At 40.5% G+C, this 25,937-nt stretch overlaps 1 protein-coding gene across 3 annotated transcripts in view; it reads left to right on the top strand.

The window, feature by feature from the left end:
* UPP2 (uridine phosphorylase 2) overlaps positions 1-25,937 on the top strand; it is a 256,997-nt gene that overhangs the window by 181,840 nt on the left and 49,220 nt on the right. For all 3 annotated transcript variants that reach the window (XM_078683860.1, XM_078683859.1, XM_078683858.1), the window contains one exon: positions 10,103-10,312. In XM_078683860.1, the coding sequence (XP_078539986.1) occupies positions 10,103-10,312 (210 nt within the window). The remainder of the gene's footprint in view (positions 1-10,102; positions 10,313-25,937) is intronic.

Here is a 25,937-nt window from a genome sequence, read left to right as displayed (position 1 = left end):
GAGAGGAAAACACCCAGGTTTTCATTTTCAAGCTGCTTCAAATTTATTTAATTTTCACATCTGAGTCTTACACTCTTAAAAGCATTTACGTTTACCAGTTTTTATATTTCCAACTTCCCTTCTCTTGTCAGTGACGGAAAAACCTCACATGCTTGCATCCAGATTCTCTTGCCTCACTAAAAATCAAGCTGGATAACGTAACCATAGAAGAAGTCAGTACTTATAAATATTTGGGTTTTAATTTTGATAAAAATGTTAACTTTCATGCACACAGAGTATATGGTTAGGAAAAATAATGCTCTAATACATTCATTCAGTTCACTTGCAAAAACATTAGATGGCCCCTCTTATCAACCATTGCTCTCTGTTATCAAAGCACAACTGCTTCCATCTCTAACTTACGCAAGTATGGTGATGCATGGAAGGGACTCCAAAACGGTGGATAGATTATCAATCAAAACATACAAACAGGTCTTTCGTCTACTCTCTAATGCTTCTCCCGTGCAAATTGGTCTGGAATTTGGATTGACACAGCAAAACATAGCAAGAATATATAATTTCATTACATCCATGTAAAAAATACCAAATAATCAGTCCAGCCCTCTAATCTGTGCTCTATGGGAATCTGTGAATAATGATGTAAATTCAAGTTACAACAAATACTTATCATCTTTACAACTAACCAATGCGTGTAACTTATGGGACTTGAATTTATCGCATCCTACTTTCTGCCAAGCCATGAATAAAGCAGGAAAAATGTATTCACTAGTTGAGTATAAAAGCACATTTATGCGGCGATCCCACGCTTAGATGACAATTCAAACCTATGTCACATTGCAACCAGCAACCTAACCGATCTAGTGTATTTCAAGAAAAAACGATTGGCAATGCGCTTGGGGGAACTGTCATCATTGTGAGACAGACCAGCATGGCGGTATAAATACGTGCAGACTATTTGATGCTTTAAACGAGGATTTTGTGCATTTGGTAACCATATGTCCCAAACAGAATGTACAAATGTACGCAGTAAGCGCTTATTTAATGAAAGAGGGATCCGTACGTGCAGAAAAGCCATCATGCGAAGTCTGGCCCCTACAGATCCTCAGCTAAACTTCAAACTTCTGAAGTTTTTACAATTTCACAACAAAGCAGTCAAACAGAATTGTAAACTGCATACTATAGCATAAGGATTTTGCCTTGCCATATGAGTACAATACATTGATACGATGTTAAAATAGTAGTAGGATGTTGACATTTGGAGTTGTGGACTTTTATACTGATGTATACGCCACTTTATAACAACGGTGAAGAGTATCCACATTAATGACTGAAGGAATCTTACAATGTTATGTTTTAAATTAGACCACAAAGTTTTCCTGTAAAGAAGCAATATTAATTCATGTTTTTAAGACAATTGATTATTTGAAAAAGGATTTCTTTTATATGTACACCTAATTTGTATTGTGATGGTTTTTATTAACTAATAACAATAAACTCATTTCATTTCAAGATTCTCTTGCAAGGTCACTCACTTGCCCATTGTAAAATAGGACGCACTATGCCTTGTTTCCTGGTGCAGGGTGCAGCCAAAAAGCATTATGTCTCTGACTTTCCTCTAGACAGGAAACTAAGCAAGTACTGCATAACATGCATAATCAGCATTAATAGCCCTCCCTCCGTCTCTTAGACTGCTGGCATTAATGGCCCTCCCTCCGTCTCTTAGACTGCTGGCATCTATGGGAGTTCATTGCTTTCAGCTTTTTCATCATCAGTTCATCCTTTAGTTCTACTTAAGTATCCGGTTTCTCACTGGCATGGTTAGACAGTAGTTGTTTCTAGAAATCTTTATCAACCTTAGTCAGGAAAAACTTGCACTCACAGATGGTTTGTCTAAGCCAATCAGTGGAGTTAACCATCACTTTCCACAAACCTGTTGCCTTCACGTCCGACATCAACAAGTAGTAGCAACATAGAACAGGAGGCTCACGGCAGGAGACAAGGCATAGTAGACTTAAAAACTACCATGTTTGCATAATTCATGGACAAAGATAGAGTACTTCAGGAGCTCTTGTGCTAGGACAGGTTTGCTAATTACTGAGATTCTTACATATTGGTAAGGTTACAGAAAGTCCAGGAGCATGCTGCTCTTCAGTGACCCACTTGGCAGCCATCTCTACAGTGTGATGAGATTATACACTGAGGTGCACATAATTTAACTTTCTGAAATTAAAGTCCTGTGGAAGCCAAAGTTCCTGATTTTTGAGAAAATTGCTGATTTCAGTTAGCTTATCAAAGACCATGTAGAGAATTGTAGTAGGACCCTATTAAATTATCATTTTTCTTAAGGTAATTCAGAATAGACCAATTATGATGTAGCTCTTTTCAGCATTAGCAGGCTGAGTGATTAGGAAAGGATGTTAGTGAGTATGGATTGAAGATGGTCCTTGATGTGAGGTTTGGTGGCTAGAAGATAGGGTGCGAGGGAGCTCACTTGCCACAGTGTAATATTGTTTGAAACAGTTACTCTTTCTTTCCCTCTGCTTCAGTGGCATAACGCAAAATGATTAGCCCCCCTCTGCAGAATGTGATGAGGGTAACCCTCAGTATTCCATATCTCACAGATATTCATTGGCCTTGGGCTCATTGGTGGTATATGGAGGTTGGTCCTCCCTTTGTTGCAGGATCTGATGGGGTCTGTGGGACCACCACTGCTCTGCTTCCAATAAAAAGAGGACCAGTCTGCTGGTGTGGGGTCTGGTCTTCCATAAAAGTTGCTCACTAGCATTTGTTGAAAAATGTAAGGGTTTCAGAGGATCACTCTAAGCCAGGCTATGAATTTAACTCACATTGGTGAGGGATGTAGTAGTAAGGAGGTGAGGGTGAAGAGCTGGACTAGTGTGAGTGGATAAGGGAGGCGAGAATTGTAAACAAATTTACAGGAGCAGTGATAAAGCAGATGACGACAAACACAATGCCGGGAGTCTACAAATAAAAATCCATCCCTTAAATGTTAAAAGACAAAATAATAGAAGAAATCCTGGTTCAGTGAGGAAGCGCATACAGCATATTCTACATGAGACCTGATCATGTAAATTCGAAAATACCTCACTAAACTCAAGTGGATATAATCTGTATTTCAATCTGACAGGCAGCTCACAGAGGGTTACTAATTTGTTTTGTTCTAACTTGGAAATATACCTAATTTGGCCAAAGAATACTAGTTTGGTAACTGTTATATAGCTATTACTTTCAGCTGTCTGTTATTAAATTCTTTCTCCACGTCAAACTTGGTTGATGAGTTTAATGTTGCATTAACATTACTCGATTGGGAGTTTCATCAGATTATTGAGAGGTGGATTCAATCTCCAGCATGGGCAAGGGCCAGATTGCATCTTCTGCTGAAATACTCTTCTTTAATGGATGGATGGATGGCGTCAAATAGGGCAACATCTATTTCCTAAACTAGAAAGCATGAAAATAGAACTGGTTCAGTAAATATTATAGAGTACATTCAGGTTGAAATTCTTGACCCTGTATTCTCAGATTATTCATCTTTAGTAATGCAGGATAAATGGGGAAAACCTACTTTGGACTTCAGCATTTGTTGCTCACTTTAGGAACTTATGATTAGATTACTTGATGTACAAAATAGTATTTTTCCGTGAACTTAAACATGACTGGGATAAATACTTTCTGGTATTTTGTAAGTCAACAATGAGAAACTTAATATTACATCCATAGAAAGACCGAACGCACCAGAGAGTGGCCTTGGTTCCATGGAGGCAGTGGCGTGGTCATCAGATTATGCACCAGTAGACCAGAAGGTGGCATGTGTGGAAGGATTGTCCAGGACTGTGGGAGGGTGTTGATGTGCTTGTGGCTACTGTAACACTAAAGGGTTTCCACTGGCAGTGGACAGCGGCACACAAAGTCCACAGCGAGTCTAGGCTGAGAGTTCAGAATTCAGAGGAATATGGTGATATGGAGAAATGGAGATGCCAGCTGATTCAAGAGCAAGATATCAGGAACTTGATCCATCTTATTCCACCTGTCATAAAAGGGCAACACCATTTTCCTTTAATGGACGATCGTCTTCCCCGTTTGTTGTGCCAAAGATTCCCTGTCCCAGATGGTGTTCAATTAGTTTGCTGAGAATTAATGTCATGTTCTACTCCTGTATGGAGCCGAGAAGATTTGATGCAATACCCTATTTTGTTATTGTGTACATCGCCCACCCTAGGTCCCTTTTGTCTCTGATTTTGCGCCTTTTTCTGCAGTTGTTTTCTCTGGTGGATTGTTCAGCCTGAAAGATTGTATTAGACGTATTCTCTACTTTGTTTAAGGGTATTTTTGGTGCTTTGCATCCCAACTCATGTAAACCTTTTCTGTCTTCAATCAAGAAATATCCGCATTGCCATGGAGGTATTTTTCTACCCTCTGGTATTTTCCTCCTAACAGGAACCTTTTTATGGATTCAAGTGACATTTTTCACATGTATGAGAAGTGCAGTGTAACACCGTAGCTGCTTGGAGGAGTCTGCCTTTCTTCAGGCAGTTACAAAGGAAATAAAGGAGCTTTACTCTATATAGCCCACGACACTTAATCATTTTGCACACGGTGTATAAAAGGAAATCAAAAAAGACAGAGCGGGAAGCCGGCTCAACTTATTTTAGAAAGCGGTAAAATATCTGAACAGCAAACAATGTAGGAAAGAATTAAGAGCATTTGTTATCCAAATGGATTGTTTGACACCAGGGCCGAACTGGCCATACCAGGCATCAGGCGTGTCCCCGGGATGCTGGAAGGATGGGGCTGGTTTTGCAGTGGTGGGTGGCGGCTTTATTACTGGGGGTAGTTTTGCAGCAGACTGGAATATCGGCCCACAGCAACAAAAGCAGCGGTGCTTCACACTTGTACGGCCCCCCTTGGGGAGGGGGGGTTGGTCTGATCATATTGCCAGGGCTGGTTTGGGTTTCCAGTCCGGCTCTGTTTGACACCAAGGCCTGCATTACAAGGTCAGACTAGTTCTTGTTTTGTGGAATTTCCATCCAAATTAAGAATACCAGGAGATGTAGGAATCCAGCACTCTTGATTTCCTTCCACCCCCGAATGTTCCACCTGTTAAAAGCTATTGAAATTTCCTAGTGGCAAAGGATTGGAAATTAGGGATTTGCTGTGGGAATTCGGTATGGTGGCCTTTATTTACAATGCTGTTCCCCATGTTTCAAGAGACCCTCGGGATGCAATTAGAATCCCATGATATTCCTTTATCTCAGAAATGTCAATGCCCATGTACCGATAATCTGGGTACTGGAATCATGCCTCTGCGTCCCTGTGTTAGATAGTCCAAATATATAAGATACATCTATAGTTAAAAAAACAAGGCTGGGATTACTGTCCTACCAAAGCAGACTAAAGGAATTCAAAAAACAGATATTGAATTTGCATGCCCTTGGTATACCCAAAGAGAAGGTGTAAATGTACTGAATTTATTCCAGCAGCTATACCAGCAGAAAAGAGGATAGCAATATTTCATCTGTAGAGTACCAAAGTGCCAGGTCGAATTGTACTGCTGTTTCCCATTTTGGATCAGCTTTTTAACTCTTATTTAGACAGGAGTGACCTCCACAACATCCTTCTACAGTTACATACATGCATTTGTTTTCCAAACCAGATAAAGTTTGTCCGATCACTCTGCTTAAGCAGACAAAAATATTTCTAATTTTATTTACATTTGACTTGCTAAAGAGGTTCATATGCTAGTACTCTCAAATAAAGGCAGTCTTATCACTGGCTTCAATTATCATGAAATACACACATCTTTATAGAACAAATAGAGTACATCCAAGTGCAGAGACCTCCATCAGAAATTATACTCCTCCACACAGTTAAGGTTTTCAACCTGGTGAATTGTGGTTTCGGGGTCTGAGGAGCAGAGACATAATGAGACACCACCCTAATACATATGCTCTTGCAAGGTACCCATAATAATTCAGCTTCTGAAGTGATCAGAAAGTTAATCAGTGGGAATGATCGATATTCAGTGAGGTTCTAGACAAAGGCTTCTAACATAACCAATTCTGTTTCTCTTGATATTACATATTATGCACCTTTATGTAAATATAATGAGTTAATTCTATATCTGCACAGGTGGAAAAGCAGAATAATGCATTTATGCTTCTGGTTATAAAAATAATATTTGTCCATGTTTGACTCAAATTAAATAAATCTTAAACTCAATATCTGTGCAGACTAACACTCTACTCTAAGCACCACCAAGACTGCACATATCTAAAGGATATCATAACTATACTTCATGAACTCTTTTATCGCAGAAAGTGGTCTCTTAATTGAAAGCATGGCAGAATTTCCCTCTCACCTTGTTAGACAAATTAATGTAGTTTCTCCCTTAAATTATGAGCTTGTGTAACTCAAACCCCTTTTTAATTTTGAAAAACTGTTGTCGGCTTTTGCTGATGGCGAGTGTGCATTTCCAGACTTGGGGCCTGATTTAGAGTTCAGCGTACAGGTTACTGCATTACAAACATTACTGATATCCCATCTGCCATATTACAAATGCCATTGGATATAATGCACATGTAATACAGCGGACCAGATATCCATCGCGTTTGACGGAGTAACCCGTCCGCTGCACTCTAAATCAGGCCCATAATTTTGTAGTGTTATACTACCTCTTTAAAGCATAGTAGGTACCTTAGTGTGTTTGATGTCTTGGAAGGCAGTTCACCTGTAAGTTTAGTATACAGGCCATGTGAGGGATTTGGGGGCAGAATCAATCAAGTGATTATAGTCACCTTTTTTAGGGATCCAGGCAATTGCTCCAGTCTGTCACCTGCCTTATGGGAAGAATAAGTTGTAGTGAGGCCTATTTTATTTTGAGCAACATCATTGCTTAGGACTTATGCTCTTGTATAAAAAGTGGCTTTGAAAGAAGTCCTTCTTCTGAAAAAGTTGCACAGTACTCGTGGATATGTTTGGTTAGTACAACCCTTCAGCTGACTGTCATTTGAGACACTCAAGGTATCTTAATGAAGGCATATATTTTGAGAATTAAGCCACAATACACTGAATTTCAATAGAAAAACAAGTTTAGTCAAAGCTACTAATAGTGGTGGCTAACTGGAGGCTAATATGGCAGCACGTCTTGGAAGCTCCTGGCGATAGCCAAGGTTTTCCAGCCACAAGCGATACCTCACCGTGCCAATAATGCAGGGGCCACAAGGTAAAGTAGAGAATCATGTGCGGTGATGGGAACCATCAGAGACCAGCCCTAGTGGAAGGTGAGGTGAGCCCATCTTCTCTCACTGCATCATCAGTTTTGAAAGAGCAGACAGCAGACCTTGCGGCAGGTGAGCAGAATTAGAGGTGTCAGGCCAGCTGGGCACCACAACAAATGTTGTAGGTCAAGGGAAATGAACACACCAGTTCAGTGGTGCGTCCCATCATAACCGAAGAAACAGTGACTCAGATGACGCACAGGGGCATGGCAGACCAAGCCAGAGGAGACTTTGTTTTGCTACTGGATGCCTGACATAGCCTTAAAAAGAGGGAATACGGTCTGGGATTGCCATACTGCCCTGCAAACCAGCAGCCATTTAGTATAATGCTGCATCTCCTCTCCTTCCAGGTAAAGCAAGAAGCTATGTTGAAGGACTCTGTTCTCCTGGTGTGCGATCCTGAAAACTTTAAAGCTCTGAAAATAATTTGGAAGGAATAACTAACAGTGGTGGGAGTGGGATGGTAGCAAGAAGTAGTTATCAGCACACCAAATTAGTTTGAATCCAAACCGAGAGAGACAACCTTAACTATAGGGTGCCTCAAAACCTTCAAACTACAACAAAGTACAGCATCAAAGACTGTGTTATGATGTTGAACATGAAGCAAGAGCATCTGGGCAACTTATGCAGAGAGCCCCTGATACGGGTATTGGGGGCCCTGTCTTGAATTCCAGTAGAATCCCTGTAAAACAAATGGTATGCTGTACTCTGTGAACTGCTAGGATTGGATACAGAGAGCATCCAGGAGGTGGTGGTTGGCGCCACCGGACTACAGAAAAGATCTGGGAGAAACAAGACAAGAAAAGGTGGTACTGTTTTGGTTATGCTTATGCAGACTGCAGACTAGAGGGGTACAGTCCTACGAGCTGCAGTTAAGAGAGGGACGAAGATTTTACAGCTGGCTTCACTGAGAGGCTAAGTGGTCTTTGGGGGCAAGCAATTTGTGTTCTTACAGATGTATTCTCGCAAGGCTTTGGTGCATAGACTGCCCAAAGAAACCCCAGAGCAATAACTTGCACCACCTTGGATCCGGACAGCTACATCAAGAGGTGATTTTGTTTTTCCCACATAGCCCGATGGCTTTCTTCTGTGAGGATAAATGGTGCAAGAGGGAAAACCTTAGAATCTTGTAATAGAAGCCGGTTTCAATTGTATATCTACCTATCCACGCTTTCCACTTGTCCATTAGGTCTTCTGTTTTAGAATCAGAGTTACCATGTAGAGCCTGGTCTAAAATAAACCTGCACAAGTTGCGTCATTATTTTATTGTTTCATTATAATTAAGAGAAACTGTGTGAGTTGTTATCCCTGTCTCTTGGTGTGATCTCAATAAAAAAAAAAAATTTAAATCAAAAGCTACGTATAGCACCCAGAGGATGAACTATTTGACAATAAACACTGCTGGAACTTTGAATCTTACTTTTCAGCAATGCTTCCTTCCACCCTTTGACAAATACCCAATTGTTACTGCATGTGCTAGCTCCTGTTAGAAGGTAACATTGTAATCTGGAAGTATTTATAATCTACACAGCCCAGTTCCTACACATGGTGCAGAAGTGAAGGATCCAGTGATTAAAGCTATCTAGTACCTAAGAACCTCCCTGTAGCTGCCCCATTTATTTAGCTGGTGCCGGTGACTGTAGGAGGCCCCTTGCAAGGAATGGTGAGGGGGGGCCCGTGCATTACCCATACCCTCGACGTGACCAGGTGAGGAGCACCCATTTAATGTATAGAAGACTGGGGACCCTCGCCTCCCCACCCCCTCCTCCCAGTGCACCGCAGGGGCTGCGACAATGACCGTTATGCCCCTGAGAGTGGATGTACTAATGGAAGATTATTATTATTATAAACATTTTTGGGATAAATACAGAGTTTCAGGGTTGGCCTGAGAAGGTCCAGTAACACAAGGTTAAGTATTATTTAGCAAACCTCTTAGGGCAACAGGTAAATATTTAATCATAGTAAGCAAATTGATAGTTACAGGTGCTCACATAAGTGACAAGGGTGCGTAATGTGACTAAGTGAAAGTGACAATGCAAGACATATCACACACAACAAACATTGAAATCCAGGAAGGTATGTACAAAGGAAGGATGTTCAACAAGGGGTCGATGGCGATTCGATCTTTTGTAACTTTAGATCATCATCAGGACTGTGTGAGCATTCTGAAATAATTCTGTTGGAAAGTTAATCTTGCTTCGGTGATCAGCCTGTTGGTAAGAGAACTAAGCAGGGTAGGCTTTGCAGATTGGACAGTTCAGGAGTCTAATGATTATTAGGTGCCTGAATCATGCTTCAAATGTGGTAGGAAAGGGAGGAAATTTCCAGATTGATGTAGTATGATATGGAGACCAAATAGTACTCTAAAAATGGACACACAGGAGTATTCTGGTGGATCCGGAATGGACAGTTCAGAGTTAGAATTAATAGGAGCCAGTATCTTGCTTCAAGAGTCGTAAGAATACGAATGAAGTAATCAGAAATGGTGTCTTGAATTGATGCAGTACGATAGGGAGACACAGTAGTGTTGTAAATTTGAATGGAACAACCAAGCGGTTTGAAAAATCTAATTATACATTTAGGTATCTTGTATTTGTTGTATTGCTTTGATCATTCTGGTTACCTTCATGCTTAAGAATTGATTACATAAAATCTTAATATGGTCCATACTTGATTTTTGGTTGTCTTGCGAGATTTAGCTTTAATGTATATAGATCTTTAAAAAGAGTTATTTTTGTAGCACTAAAATTGATGTTCTTCACCATATTTTTATGAGTCTCTAAGCTTTATTGAAAATCTTTTAGGTGTGCAACCTGGCACTGTCATCATCACAGATTCTGCTGTTGATGCCTTCTTCAGGCCTCAGTTTGAGCTAACCGTTCTTGACAAAGTGGTGATCCGCGGCACGGAACTGGATAAGGAACTCATTCAAGAACTTCTGCAGTGCAGCCAGGAGATCTCGCAATTCAACACCATTGTTGGACACACCATGTGCACCTACGATTTTTATGAAGGTAAATACATTATGATAAACATTATATTCATTTAATGTAATCTTATTGTAGGATACATGAATGAAATATAATCTCGCTTTTCTCTATCTAGGGCTATTTATTAAAGAACACAAAGTTTGCTCGAACCACAGATGCAATGCCTGTTTTCCACTAATTCTCAAGGCTACTCTGCAACAAAAACTTAAATCTGTGATTCGTGAATGGAAAAGTATTTAAATAAGTGTGGTTACTTGATCTCGAAAATTCAAATGTTAAGGTTCCAAACAGCACATATTACATCATGATAATATGATGAAATAAGAATACAAATTCGAAATGCTGAAAAAAGAGCACGGAATACAAAACGCTAGCACAAAACAATTTTGGCCTGATTTAGAGTATGATGGAAAGGATACTCCTTTACGAAGGCGACGGAATACCCTCTCCGCCATATTGAAGGTCCGACCACCTCATTTAGAAGAGGATGGACCTTATGGATGCCAGTGACAGAGACTACTCAGACTCCACTACTGACCTCAATCTCCGACAGCCTGACAGAGCAAGGGCCAACAGAAATGTGGCCGTTAGACTGCCTACCTGATTTAAAGTGGGCTGTCAAATGGCCAGCTTTCAGTGTCGATCACCACCAGGAAAAATCTGCCAGGAAGGTAAGTGAAATCTTGTAAATGACCCTCACGTCGTAGGAGAAATCTCCCACCCTGAGAGGGTCAATGCCTTTTTAAAGATCAAAAAGAAAATTTTACTTTTGAAAAGGAAAAAAGATTTAATGTATGCCATACAGCTTCATCATGTTAACAAAGCTGTTTGCCAAACTTTCGAAACATCGACAGGAACCACTTAGACGGCAGTTCCTGCCTATTAAAGAGATGCTCACTGGAGTAGCGGAAATCTCTAAATTTAGCAGGCAAATACTGACAAAGTAAATGCCACCTCCCAAGCTCAAAATAGGGCCGTTGATAAATATACACTAGCAGGTTGATGTTTTCACATGGAGCCAGACTACCATACATTTTAAGTTCATAAATGTTTCGGAGAATATGTCCGGAAAAGTTTTATGAATTCCTTTCAATGCATTCATAGCCAGATCCGTGAATTAAATGTTCATAGGTACAACTGTGTACATAGTGTACAACTGAGCATGGAAAAATGTCTTGTAATTTAATTTATTATCTTATTTTTGCTAGGAGGAAAACTATGCCTTATGAATATTCATGAGGCAGGGTGCATTTTGCAACCATCAACTAGTTTCTGAAAACGTAGTTGAGGAACAGCAGACCTCCTTCCCTCTCTTCACATTCCCTGGATGCAAACGTTTCTTAAATCTAGCCTTTTGCCCTCAGGTGCTGCGTTTAAAAAAAAAAAAAAAAAAAACAATAAAAAAAACCCACAAATGTTAATGTCCAGGGAAGACTTTGGGTGGAGCATGCTCTGGTCCCCTGAGGCTGCCCAACATGATTCCCAAAGAGGAAGCTGTCCCAATGTATTGCTTCACCCTTCCAAATAATAGAAAATACTGTCCTCCCACATGGAGGCACAAACTCAGCGAAGCAATAATAGCACCTGGAAAGGGATTTTTCTCTTATAATATGAGGCACATCAAAAGACTGTTCATGCTAAAGCATGGGGGTTTTATTTGTGTAACACTCTCTAACAAAAAGGCTTTCCCAGATATCAAATGAACAACATTCCAATGTATATATGTATGTATGTATATATATATATATATATATATATATATATATATATATATATATATATATATATATATATTCACTGAAAAAACCATAGGTTTGACACCAGTTATAGTTGGCTGGAAATTTTACTCGCATAAAACCAATGAAATTCCCACGTTATAGTTAGTTGGACTCACTATAACTTGCGCGTGCAATGCACTGCTGATGACGTCACATATTACATCACTCATGACATGGTCAGTGACATCAGTCATGACATCACTGATGACACCATCCAGTGAATGTGTGTCTTTTAAAAAAATAAATATGTGTTATACATGTATATGTAAAAGTTGATGGAAGAATAAATGTTTAAATAAGTGTTTACTTGGATAAAAAAAAAATTTGATTGGTTAACTGGTTTATTAAGTGTATCTTAGTGAATACATATATTAGAGAGTAATATTTAAATATATGTATTAGTGTTTCACTTTGTGTATAAGTGGTTGCATGGGTTGGTGAGTAGCTACATGTGTATGTATATGGGTTATTAGATGTTTTTGTTAGTATCAGTATGAGTGTTTGTATGGTTTGGTGGGGGTATTACTTAACACATAGATGCATGAATGACTGACTCTCTTTGTATGTGTTTTGAAGACCGCATATGTGCAGGACTGTATGGGTGGAAGAGTGTGTATATGTGTGTGTTAGTGAGTGAATGACTGTCTCACTAGTGTCTTTATCAGTAACTACAAATGTTTTAATCTAATATATGTGAATATTGATGTATAAAGGTGAGTACATGTGAGAGAAAGAGATTGTAAGAGTTCCTGTTTAGATAAAGATGTGTTTCTATAAGTGATTGTTTAAGAGAGTAAGTATGTGTAAGTTTCCATAGAAGTAAGGTGGTTGTGTGTGTATAGCTGTATATGCAAATAAATGGATGTTCAACAGTTTATTTGCATGTGTGAATATGTGTGAGAGTATCTTTTGGATGACTGTCGGTGTGTAACAGGATGTATAGGTGTATCACTACATATCATGAGTGAGTAAATGTACGAGTGACTATATAGAACTGTTGATCAATGAGTGGATGTGTATATAGATGGTGGAATTATTGAATTGGTTGTTGTAACTGGTATGGGTATCTCCATTTTTTGAAAATTTTAGTTTCTATTTTTGAATATGTGTTTCAAGGGTTGCATTACAGTGAAAAGAGGTCTGTCACTCTGTCACAAGGATGGTGTCATCAGTGATGTCATGACTGATGTCACTGACCATGTCATGAGTGATGTAATATGTGACGTCATCAGCAGTGCATTGCACGCGCAAGTTATAGTGAGTCCAACTAACTTCAGTGAATTTCATAGGTTTTGTAAATGCTATTTCCTAACTATAACGTGTTTAAAACCTATGGTTTTTTCAGTGAATATATATATATATATATATATATATATATATATATATATATATATATATAAAATTTCTATGGCAAAATGAAACCCCTCATTTTGTTCCTTTTCAAATTAAATGTATTAAGTGTTACCACTTTATTCCAATCAAGATGACTTCAGGTGTGCCATACTTTTGTCATAAGTAAGTTAGCGTTCTAGTTGTTCTTTAGAACACTCTGGGACATTCTGTCATTGGGCTATAGTTGGGCTACATCTGGCTGATATTTGGGCTACATTTGGTTTTTCTTGTCTCTGGTGGCCATCTTTGGGCTACATTGGGCTACATTGGGCTAAATTGGGCTATATTTGGGCTCTAACATATATATAGCCCAATGTAGCCCAATATATATTTTTTCAAAGTTAATTTTCTCAGCAACTACTGAACAGATTTACACCATTCAAAGAAAAGCGTAATCTGCGAGCCGGACTCTACCTTTCTACCAAATTTCTTATAAATCCTTTCAGCCGTTCGAGCTGTAGCCGTGTCTAAACATCCTATGGAAAATAACATGGGGAAAACACGTTTGGGACCCCCCTTTTATCTCAGCCCCCACTTGACGAATCCCCCCCAAACTTTCAGGGAAGGAGCGGAGCAGGCCATCTTCTTTGAGAAATTCGCAAAGATTCGTCCACTGGCGCCAAAGTTATTCTCAATATATTGTTGCGGATTTCCTATGGAAACTAGGTCCTAACTACTGTCATTGGGCTTTAGTTGGGCTACATCTGGCTGATATTTGGGCTACATTTGGGCTCTTTTGTCTCTGGTGGCCATCTTGGGAGACTGCATATCAGAATTTTTTTAATGAAATATAAGAGGATTTGAGAAGTCACTCAAAATGTGCCCTCATTTTTCTTTCTTCAGCACTAATCATAATTTCTATGGCAAAATAAACCCCCTCATTGTGTTCCTTTGCAAATTAAATGTTTTAAGTGTTAACACTTTATTCCAATCAAGATGACTTCAGGTGTGCCATACTTTTGTCATAAGTAAGATTCGTCCACCGGCGCCAAAGTTATTCTCAATAGAATGTTGCGGATATCCTATGGAAACTAGGTCCTAACTATAACTACCTACTGGCGACCGCCAGTAGATATATATATATATATATATATATATATATATATATACAAGTCAAGTCATTATACTTTTATTCAACACATGTATCATAAAAAGTACAAACATACAATACAAACATAATTATAAAACAGTTCATTATTTACAAAAATACATCTAAGAGTTATGTGGAAAAATTGACTTGATGAGCATTTTTTAAAATCTTAGTCCTAATAATCCAGGCACATGATAAAAACTTTGCAACCCCACAAACAACAACCATGGAAGAGGTGTCAGAGCTAAGAATACGCAAAGCTAATTTATAATCTCTAATACCAAGATTCTTTAGCACTGGTTTTAACCATTTCTTCCTAGGTAGGATGTATGCCTTGCAGGCAAAAAGAAAGTGGCCCAATGATTCCTTGGGATTTATACAGCCTGGACACATTGTATCCTCTTCCCTCCTATTGTTCCATCTAGATGTAACAGTTTTGAGGGGCAATGTTCCATGTCTAAATTTAAGATATAAAGTCCTTTCTCGAGGGATCTGAATAAAATCCAAAAACAATTCCAATTTTAGGGTACATTTATGGGACAAAAAAGTCTCAGTCAAATGTCCCCAATTTGGGTTCTGTAGCGCCTTGGCCTCTATCCAATCCCAATATAATTTTTTCACCACTTGTTTTGGTGGAGGTGATTGGGATACCCAAGCGTCGCTTAAACCCAGACTTACTACAAGATTTTTTAAAGCATTTAGCCACTTTATTTTGCCTGCAGTGTCTAATTTTAGCATTTCATCTAACACTAGGGCATAATTACCTAATTCGGGGGTCCTCCTCAAGCGGACCCAATATAAAAGGGGACGGAGCTGAAGGAAGTCCCGAATAGACTTTCTGCCTAGGTCTAAGAATAAAGGTTTGAGTGGGGTAGAGGACGGAAGCGACACCAAGTCCCTCATAAACTTATTCTCTGATCGGACGTGGTCGTTGGTATTCTCGTTGCCCCACAATTCCGAGCCATAAACAGCTGCGGCGATTGCTTTTCCCTCATAAACTGATAAGGCAGGTGCAACTGGCCTACTTACAGAGAGACGTTGGTTTTTTAAAATAGTGCCGGAAACCCTTTTAAGATTTAAAACCATTTTACATATATGGGGTTCCCATTTCAAATGATTATTAATCCTAACACCCAGGTAATCAAACTCATCGACCACCTCTAAAGGAGATCCATTCAAGGACAAATGGATATTCCTGTATTTCTTCTTGGCGGTCAGATATACAGTAATACTACACACTGCATCTTGGCCCAATCCAGACTGAGAGATTCACAGCCAGGGTCAAGAGCCTTAGCAAGCTGGGTTCCTACACTGAAGTAGACACGTCCGTCACCATTCAGTTCCCAAATCTCAGTTTCCAAGTCAACAAACCCCATTTTTATATTCTCAAAGCACACTTGATGTTTCCGCAAGGATGTCCTCTGTGCCAAAGAAACTTACTGGAGTTGGCCTCCCTCCATGCAAGTATTCCAAAGGCAAAAGAGTTCTCACGTATCCTTCTGCACTTTCACATGTTCCAGCCCCTTATCTTGACGAAGCTTTATGAAAGTCTCCACCAGTACAGAAAACCACCTCCAAAAGTACAGAAAACAACCTTAAATGTGGATAGCCTAAACAACTTGAGTAATCTGGGGGCCTGCCTGTGTGTGTGCAAAGCTAGACTGAGTCAGAATTCAAGATGGCATGAGGGCACGTCAAAGCCAATAGTAATAACTTTATAATACTTTCCAGTGCACAACACAATGCACACTTGTGCACCACTTATAGCATCACACACGTCATCTCCCAATGTACAACATAATGCACATTTGAGCACCACTGCTTAACACTGCACTCAGAGACCAAGAAGTACGTTCCACACCTCTGTCTCTCTCTCCCTCTCTCATGCTTTCAAATGCACATTCCCCACATTCTGCTCCTGGAAAGGCTGTTCTACTCTGTGAATGCACTCCCACTCTAAAACTACGAGGAGACACAAAAGAAATCTTCAAAGAAAAGTGCACATGCAAGAAAAATTATGTCGTACATTCAGAAAACACCTAAAGTCAATTAAAATATTTTATTTATTTATTTAGGAATTTTATATAGCGCTAGCCACACCCGAGGGTATCAGAACGCTTTACACCATGTAACAAAGATGCAATCAAACATAAGAAGTGACCATAGTAGAACATAGTGATTTGTGACTAGTATAGTTCAAACACGCAGAGTAGCAAATCGAACGTAATGATATGTGACAAGTACAGTTTAAACACAGAGAGTAGCCGATAGACTCCATGATTCGTGACCACTCCAGATCGGTTAGGGGAGCACCAGAGAGACAAGAGGTAAGAGAGTTATCGGTCCTCTTAACAGAGTGTTTGTATATTACAGTGTGCTGGATTCGATGTAGAGCGTCAGCTATCCATTCGGTAGAGTTCGGTTGAGGAAAAGGTCTTTGAGCTGGCTTTTGAATTTTGAAAAATAATGGTAGTCAAAGGTCATCACGTGGTCCCAATACATGGGAATGCCTCTTGCACTACACCCATGTGGCGAGCATCCTCTTTGATAATCATTGCCACCCCAAATTGGGTTTTGGAAACTCCTCAATAATATGTGCCTGCAGTTTTGGTCTCAAACCACTGATACATACCTTTGCTATTCGCAAAGAGGACAGAATGTCTCATTCGTGACCCCTTTTATTTGCAATTTTGAAGGTTGTAAAAGCCATTTAATGAGCCAGAAATATTTTTCTAGCTTTTAAAAGAGCTTTTGTATATTGTTAAAAAGATATTTAGTGGCCATAAATCCTTTGGATTTGTGAATCAAAGGCTTTGCTAGCAACAAATACCTTTAACCTTCAACAAATTTGTCCCCCTACTCCTGACCTGGACATATGTAAATCTCTGACTGTACAGGATGGGATGGGTCCTAGACAAATTTCGGAACATTCGCAAGTTTGTAGTTGTTCGCAAACTTTCCAGGGCATCCCTGCCATGGAGCGCACATTCACCTCTCAGCATAGAGGTTTTCTTATGCATAATATTGCGCCCTTTTTGGGTAGAATTACACATGAGTAAATTGCTTTACAAGTTCTAATCCACATCGGTTAAACAGCAATTGTATTATACAAATTAGTAAGAACACATGAAAGCGCAACCTCATTAAATAGCAATACATACCCAAATAAATGAAATTATACTGTTGTCATAGTGAATGGTACCATCATATACCACCAAATGTCATGTCACCCACAAGCTCATTTATGTAATTAGTTATGTGATCTGTCACATTGTGGAACAGGTCATGAGCATTGCATTTGGTGTGTGAGTTACTGTTTACTTAGCTGTTTTGCAAGATCTAAAATGTGTCGGAGCATTACTAGAAAAATTTAGGGTGTAATCATACCTGTATTTAACTTAGCTTTTTTAAGTGAAAAAGCTACTGAGTCAGTGACAACAGTTTTGTAGTTCTGGTTAAGGCTAGCATTCCATTGGAAAGGGGATTTTTGCTCTGCTTATGCCTTTGGCACTATTTAACAAAATTGCAAAAACATTCCCAATCAAATACATCAGTATTAAACTTCAAGTTTCATGCAAATCTGCTCAGGGTGGAGAGAGAAAAGGAGACCTCTACTGCAAAAGCTTCTATACAGAATTACAGCAAGCTTGGCAAGACTTTATAACTTCGCTCAGAGGTGTGCCTTTGCTTGGATTGGTGTAACTCCGCAGAGATGTGTGTGAACAATTGGTATTTAAAAACTGTGTTGTTACATATGGGATATCTTGACTGTTAATTCACAGATCTTGCAAAGATCCGTATCCTGGAGTCTTCTGAGGATAATACATTTGAAAAATAAGAAATCCCATGACATGAAGGAGCCTTTTGTCCCTTCCTTCAAAGAGTGATTAACTGATCCTTGGTAGATTTGGGGATCTAAGCAATCTGGTTGACTGGCAGCAAATTGCAAGGTTTTGTATTGCCATCCATTACAAGTCGCTGGGCACCAAACATGTGCCCTGAAAAATGTGACCGAGGCTAGAAGAGGGGACATCCCCTGATCCCTGCAAGAATATGTACTGCCTCTGTTTTTCTCATGGATTCAAATTTGGTCCAGCAGATCCACAATTGTGTAGGAAGATGCACAGAATCTTTGAAAAATGTGATCTCCTTCTTGTCCTGCAGTAGAAGTGGGTGATAAAAGTCCTTACTAAATACAAATGATGCAGGAGTGAAGACATTTTAAATGATATGATTTTGAACCCTGTTTGCCAGAATGTATTTAGACCACATTTGTTCTTCTTCTTTTCTTCCTTTCATAGCCTTCTTCAGGTACTTTGCATTTGTCTCTTTAAGAATAACTTCTTTCCATATAGTTCTTTTCCTGTACTGTGCAAAGTGTTTTACTGATATATTCAGACCTTCTAATTTTCAGGTATCATCCTTCAGTCAACCACCAGTTCATAGATTACTCTTGCCAGTCTTACCTTATAGCATACTTTACAGTTGGTACATTTATGACTCCTGCAAAGTTTTGTGTATGTGTTATAAAACGAAATAAGGTGGCCTTGACTGAGTTCAATTACAAAGGAAAAGCTCTTTTGCAACATCAGCTAACTTGCTTCTCTGGAGTAGTCTCCTTTTTAAATTTTCAATTGTAACATTCTTGAAGAAATTCTATCAATAATTTGGTGACCGGTTCACTTTAAACAATTAATCTATTCTCAAAGCTTACCTCATCACTAAGGGCCTGATTTAGAAGTTGGCGGAGAGGAACACTCCATTGCTAACATGACGGATATCCTATCTGCCGTATTACAATCCTATTCTATCTTATGAATAGATTTTCCCAATTCATGCCCTTATATAGGTACAATTCACGTTGCCCTTATATAGGCATAGAAATCAAGCCCTTATTTAGGCATAGCCCATGCAACCCAAATACAGGCATGGCTACTTCCATCCGTTCACCAATCGTCACAACGATTTCTTGGAAACCCAGCTCAAGCCGTTAGGGACTTCCCCTTGCTTGAATATTGATTTCTCCAAGAACTCAGCTTAACAATGAACAACTATTCCTCAGGGGTTCATTCATGACGCTCATATGCCCGACTTTACGTCAAACATGGCATTCCTAAACACCTTCAAGGTATAAATATACCTTCACTTGCTATAGCAAAGCATGGTGGTTTGGAGCAGTTCGACGACCTACTTGCCCGACGCAGCTCGCTACAGCAAGTGCCGAAGGAAGCTGACTCTCCAGCCGATGCACTGATCAGGAAGCTGCCCTCCTCTGCTGAGAAATCCAGCTCCAGTGTTTGACTCCCCTTGCGAGGTGTTGGGAAATTGAGTCCCGAGACAGAGATACCAGACCTCCTTCATTCTAAGGTATGGAGCTGATTAGAACCTAGAGAAACCTTTGGTAGATTCTTGGCAAAAACTAAACCTATGCTAAAAACCATACTTACTACTTCCCTCGTACTAGACCTGGGTTAGGTATATTGGGGTAGGCATATTTTAGAGGCACCAGTTGAGTATTTTAGTTTGTTATTTATTTATGTATTTTTATATGGCTTAGAAACCATACAATGCTATTACAGTATTATTTTATAATACTATTCTCGCTGTATGCATTATACTTTGCATTCTGTCTACTGATTGTAGCAGTTCACCTCTCTGCATGAGAAAGACGACTGTTCAATAAACCTTTTATTGAAAACCCCTGTCTCACTATTTCTCTGCAAACTCTGTAGAAACGAAGCATGCACAATTGACTGAGTGAAATACGTACCTATTGTTTCCACGACTTTGAAGATAGTTATTCCAGTCCTAGGGAAACAAAGTTGTCATGTTTATGCGGTTGTCAGAGACTAATCCCTTCTTGTGTATTTGAGAGAGTTTCTAGTGACCTCTGAGCTAGCTGGCACTCACAATTAAGTTTAGAATATTCCTACGTCATATCTATAGGATGTATTATTCCAATGTGCATAGCCTATTGGAAATATAGGAACTACACTACAGTTTCCTCAAATTGCCTCAGGTTTTCAAGCCTAGCCGATGGTGCAACAAGAAGATGCCCCTTTCAGGTCCCCGTGATGACATTTATCTGTGGTCTTGACATGACATATAGCCTGTGACTCATGCACCTCTGTGTACCTGAAGGCCACCAGAGCGTGGGACGCTAACATCTTTTTGGTTCAGGCCTGCGGGCAGACCCCCAAGCAGACTTTCTCTCCCAAAAGTAAGTTGCATTCTAGGGAATGTTCCCCTCTGTGATCTTGCTACAATAAATACACAAAAAGCACCATATGAAGGAGAAGTCCTGTTCTTCCTCAAGGAAAAGGGCCTGTCCTCAAGACCATTCAGAATCTTTGATGCAGGTCACCATGCTGAAGGCTTCCTCCATGTCGGACGAAACCCCAGCACTTAAGATGTCATGCCCTGAGTTGCTTGGTCCTTCAGCCACCCATGTACAGCTAGAGGTCTTCTGGTTGACACCACATGATCCTTCAAGGATGGCTTCTGGGCAACTCCACATTTGTGGGTCAAGTATGGCAGGTTTTGCAATTCTGGTGGCTCCGACCCCAATGCCTTCTTAAGCTGCGCCTTCACAAGCTTTGGCCTAGCACCTAAGGTGAAGTTCATACCAACAGGGGTTACTGTTCCCAATTCTTTTGGGGTAATCCTCAAACCATAGGTGGTGTCACCCACGGAGTTCATGAGAAGAAATATCTTTATCGCGAAGGAGAAAATCAAGGCTAATTCAAAATGTCATCCATTATCTGACCACTTTTACTAGACCCAAAGCTTCACTCTCTTGAAGGAAATATTTGGTTCGGATCCTAGTGCTATAGCTATGGAAAATAAAGACATGATGCATGCAGGATGATGGCATAGCAGCTGATCACCTCCTGTCTCCTTATAATACTGACACAGGCCTTTATTTGGATTTACAAAATGCCAGTGGCCTAGATATTTATCCAGAAGAGGACATTGTTTTACCCTTTTGGCTCTGCCTTGAAGGAAGTCTTGTCTTTCACAACTGTTCCTCAGGGTACCAGCTGAGGATTCTAAAGGTGCCCAGTATTTGTGGATTACCCTGGAGGGACCAAGAAATTAGCCAAAATACAGCTAAGGTTTGGGTTTTTGGCGGAAAATGTGAAAAAGTGTTGCAGAAGAAAGCATCCGTTTTTCCCCCTGCAAATAGTGTCAAAGTGTTTATGGTACTAAAATAATCATCTTCCCAGCTTTCAGGAACAGGTAGACGTTTGTCACAAAACCAACATTTTTTGCACAGTTTTGGGATTTTAATGGAACATAGCCTATTTTTCCTATTTTTTGTGCTTTCAACCTCCTTACAGTTAGTGGTAGAAATGGATGTGAAAGCAATAATGGATCCCAGAAAGCTATTCATTTCCGAAAGTTAGACAAAATTTGAATTCAGCAATGGGTCACTTGTGTAGATCCTAAAAGGTTTTCCTATAGAAACTAACAGTTGAAATAAACAAATATTAAAATTGAATTGAAAAAAGCAGCCAATTGTGGCAACATTTTCACCTGTAACTTCTTGCAAGTATGGCAGATTTTTAAAGCAATATACCGTTACATCTGATAAACCCTTCTGGTTGCAGTGATATATAGGACTTGTAGGTTCAATTAGAACCGAGTTACCCAGGGCCAATAACTGAGCTGCACCTTGCAATTTTTTTTCATTGTGTACCGGTATATGGCAATTCATTTGGTAAAATATAAATAATGAAAAACCGGTATGAAGGAACCCTATGTATTTCCTAAAAGGGAACAAAATATATAGTTTAGAAGCAGTGGTTATTAGCACATCTCCGAAACTGTGGGTACCCACACTAGTATGTGAATTAGTAGACATTTTTCAAAATGTTTTGTTTTTTACACATTGTCTTACATTTAGAAGGCAGAAATGCATTGAAAGTCAATTGGTAATAACACTTGTTCTACTGTTCCGTGTTCCCCCCAGGTCTCTTGATAAAAATGGCACCTCACTTGTGTGGGTAGGCCTTGTGCCAATGACAGGAAACGCCTCAAATCACAATGGGAACCCATCATATTTTTATAGTAAAAACTGCCACATTTTTCGCAGTGTGACTAGTTGTGGATTTTGGACCCTCGCTCAGCTGGCACCTAGGAAAACCTAGTAACATGTAAATTTTTGAAAACTAGACACCCAGGGGATTCCAGGATGGGGTGACTTATGTGGCTCTTGTCCGGTTCGGTTTCCCAGAATCCCTTGCTAACCTTAAACTTTGTCAAAAAAACACATTTTCCTGAGTTTTCTGTGATGGAAAGTTCTGGAATCTGTAGCGAGCCACAAACTTCTATGCACCTAGCATTCCTCCAAGTCTCCCAATAAAAATGGTACCTCACTTATGTGAGTAGGGCAGTTGCCCGCAAGAGGAAATGGCCCAAAATACAACGTGGGCACATCCCATTTTTCTAGTGAAAACTGGCCCTTTTTTCACTATCTGCCTAACTGTGGATTTTGGCACCTAGCTCAGCTGACCCCTTTTGGAAACCTAGCAAACTTGTATTTTGTTTAACTAGACACCCAGGGTAATCCAGGATGGGGTGACTTGTGTGGCTCTCCCTAGGTTCTGTTACCCAGAATCCCTTGTAAACCTCAAACTTTGGCCAAAAAACACCACATTTTCCTTACATTTCTGTCATGGAGCGTTCTAAAAGCCGGAGACAGGAAATGCTTCAAAATGTACAGTGGTTCTGTATATAGGGGATGATTCTTTTAGGAGAACAGGGGCTTGAATCGAAAATACAGTTTATCTCAATAGTGGGTACCCCTGACACCATAAATTACACAATTCTTTTTCTCACAGACGTCCCTTTTATTGACTCAGTATGTATTCAAATATATTTTTCTTTTGCTTTGTGTATTCTTTTAGCACATACCAACTATCCTTTTTACCATACATATAATACATTTGACAATATTTACAACGTTTTTCTCATACTGTACATTTATATACAATTGTATTTATCACCGTTTTTATATTTTGAAGAAACTTGGCTCTTATCTGTACACAAGGTCCTACTGGATTAAGATTGTCAAGATCTCACATTTTCTTGATCATATCCACTTTCATAAGTGGTGGTCCTTTACCAAATACAGTCAACACAAATATATCTTGCGACTTAATTCTCAGTTCTTATATTGGGAAATATGTCTTTTTTCACCAAATACTGATAATGCTATTTAGCATTCATTTATGTATATATATGACCAATATATATCGCCGACGCGTTTCGACCTTGTCTGTGTGGGACCTGCACTCTTGTTTATGTCAAGGTCTTCTTCAGGGCTGTGATTAATGTGTTGTAGGACAGGTTTTCCAATCTATAGAAATAATAAATTGGCTTTTTTTTAGTGTTTGGTATTTTTATCAAGAAGTACTAGATTGCATAACTTTATATCATTGCCATTTCCTTTCATTTGTATACATACCCGCCTTGCTGTCTACGGGGGGGGGGGGGATGGTATTGTTTCTATTCTCACCTGTGTGGCGAAAATCTATATTTAGTATTTTGGGTCTCTAGTTTAACTGAGTATTAATATTTATCATGCTTTATGAGATGTCTTCGATTCCGTACCCTCAGATCTTCTTTATTACTCGCTGTGAGGGGGACACGGCTTGCCTCTCCTCATTCATGGAGTGCCCATAGGCTGGTTGTCTTGTTTTATATCTGAAGGGTAAAGCAGTTGTACAAACCAGTGAATACGTTTATTGTTCTCATTCATTTGTCACACATTTTATCTTTAAGTATTCTATACTGGGAGGAGGAGCCAAGATGGCGATCAGGATGGCTGCATAACCGCTTGGCTCCGTGAGCCCTCCCGCCCCGCACATATATCCTGGCGATAAACCTGAGCAGTATTTGCTAATTTAAGTAGGTGAAGGGAAGCATTCACTTACCATCTGCTTTTGAGGCTCCACCGCGCAGTAGACCCGAAGAACTGTCCCCGTCTCTTTGGCGGCCTTCGAGGTGCTGAGGCCGGGATCTCGAGTGAGGAGAGTGTCCGGCCGTGATTGCAACACCAGTGGCCTCTGGTTGCGATGGGAAGCCGGTCGGAGAGAACCTGAGATCTGCGAGCCGGAAGAGATGATACCAACCCACTCCCAATAGTGGGTTGCCCTGCGGGAGGTGCGAAATAGCTGGGACGGAGAGAGTCCATGATTCCCAGTTCCCCTTCGGTGTGATACCCGGTTATGTTAACAGCCCTCCCTGGGAACCGGTGGATGACTCCCGAGCAGCAGGGAGCTTGTTTAGCCTTTTGGTGACTCTCCTTTCTGCTGCCTGCCCTGACTATTGAGATCCCGCTGTGAATCCTGCTGATCCCGGGGGTCGGACCCGCTCCTGAGGTGCGGTGGAGGGGAAAGAGAACGTGACAGCTGAAATGGCGGAGGATACTTTCCCGTGCACCCCTCACCCGGGCAGAGAAACCGGTGCACAAGAGAATCCCGGGGTCTGGCTATGTGAGAAAACGCCCACGCCCAAACATATACTGGCTGCACTAACAACCCTGCAGACAGCCCTGATCCGGGAGGCCCGAGATTTGGGACAAAGGATGGCCGCCATTGTTGTCCCACCATCTTTTAACGGCACGGATCGCTCTCAAGGAGGCGCCGATGTGTCTGCCTCTGCTTCATCGACGTATTCCCCGGATGAGTCTACATTCTTAGACGTGGATAGATTTGGTTGATGAGCTTACTGTGGATGCACCTGTGACGCATGTGATTGTCTCACCGGGGCCTCTCTCTGATCGGCAAGTGGAGGAACAGCATCGATACACGGCTTGGGCGGCCCCGTCGGGGTTTTGGCGCTTCCCGCATCGTGTGTTTCCCTTTCCGTGTCTGGCGGGACTGTGTTCGGACTCGAGACTGTTGGCGGTGTTGACATTGTTCCAATCAGACTTCCGCCATGCATCATCGGCGAAATTTCGGTGGCTGGGGTCCTATGGAGCGGCGACACTGCCTGACCCTCCCGGTGTAATCGGACCCTTTGTGCTACTTTGTATCCCGTTTGAGGGATGGTTCAACGTTGGTACTATTGACAAACGAGGCCAGGGGTGAATTCGCTTGGAACATGGAGGGACTCATGGCTGGTTGATGGTGATTTGAGGGGCGCTTAGCGGGGATGTCATTGATTGCGTTATACGTGATTACTGCTACCTGTACTTCTTCTACCATTACTGTTTATACGATTTTTGCACGCGGAGGTGGGAGGGGCCGGATAACCAGATCGAGGGCCCTTCTCCTGTATTTTTTCTCTTCTTTTTCTCTTTTTCTTCTCTGTATTTTGGGTCTCTTATTTAGGGCGACAGGCACGCTGCTGGTGGGGTAGGCCGTAGCCTTTTGCAGGGGTG

Source organism: Lissotriton helveticus, chromosome 3_1 (assembly GCF_964261635.1).
Source record: "Lissotriton helveticus chromosome 3_1, aLisHel1.1, whole genome shotgun sequence".
In the NCBI taxonomy this organism is placed as follows: domain Eukaryota; kingdom Metazoa; phylum Chordata; class Amphibia; order Caudata; family Salamandridae; genus Lissotriton; species Lissotriton helveticus.
The sequence above is the reverse complement of the archived record's forward strand: the minus strand, read 5'-3'. Positions and strand labels throughout refer to the sequence as shown.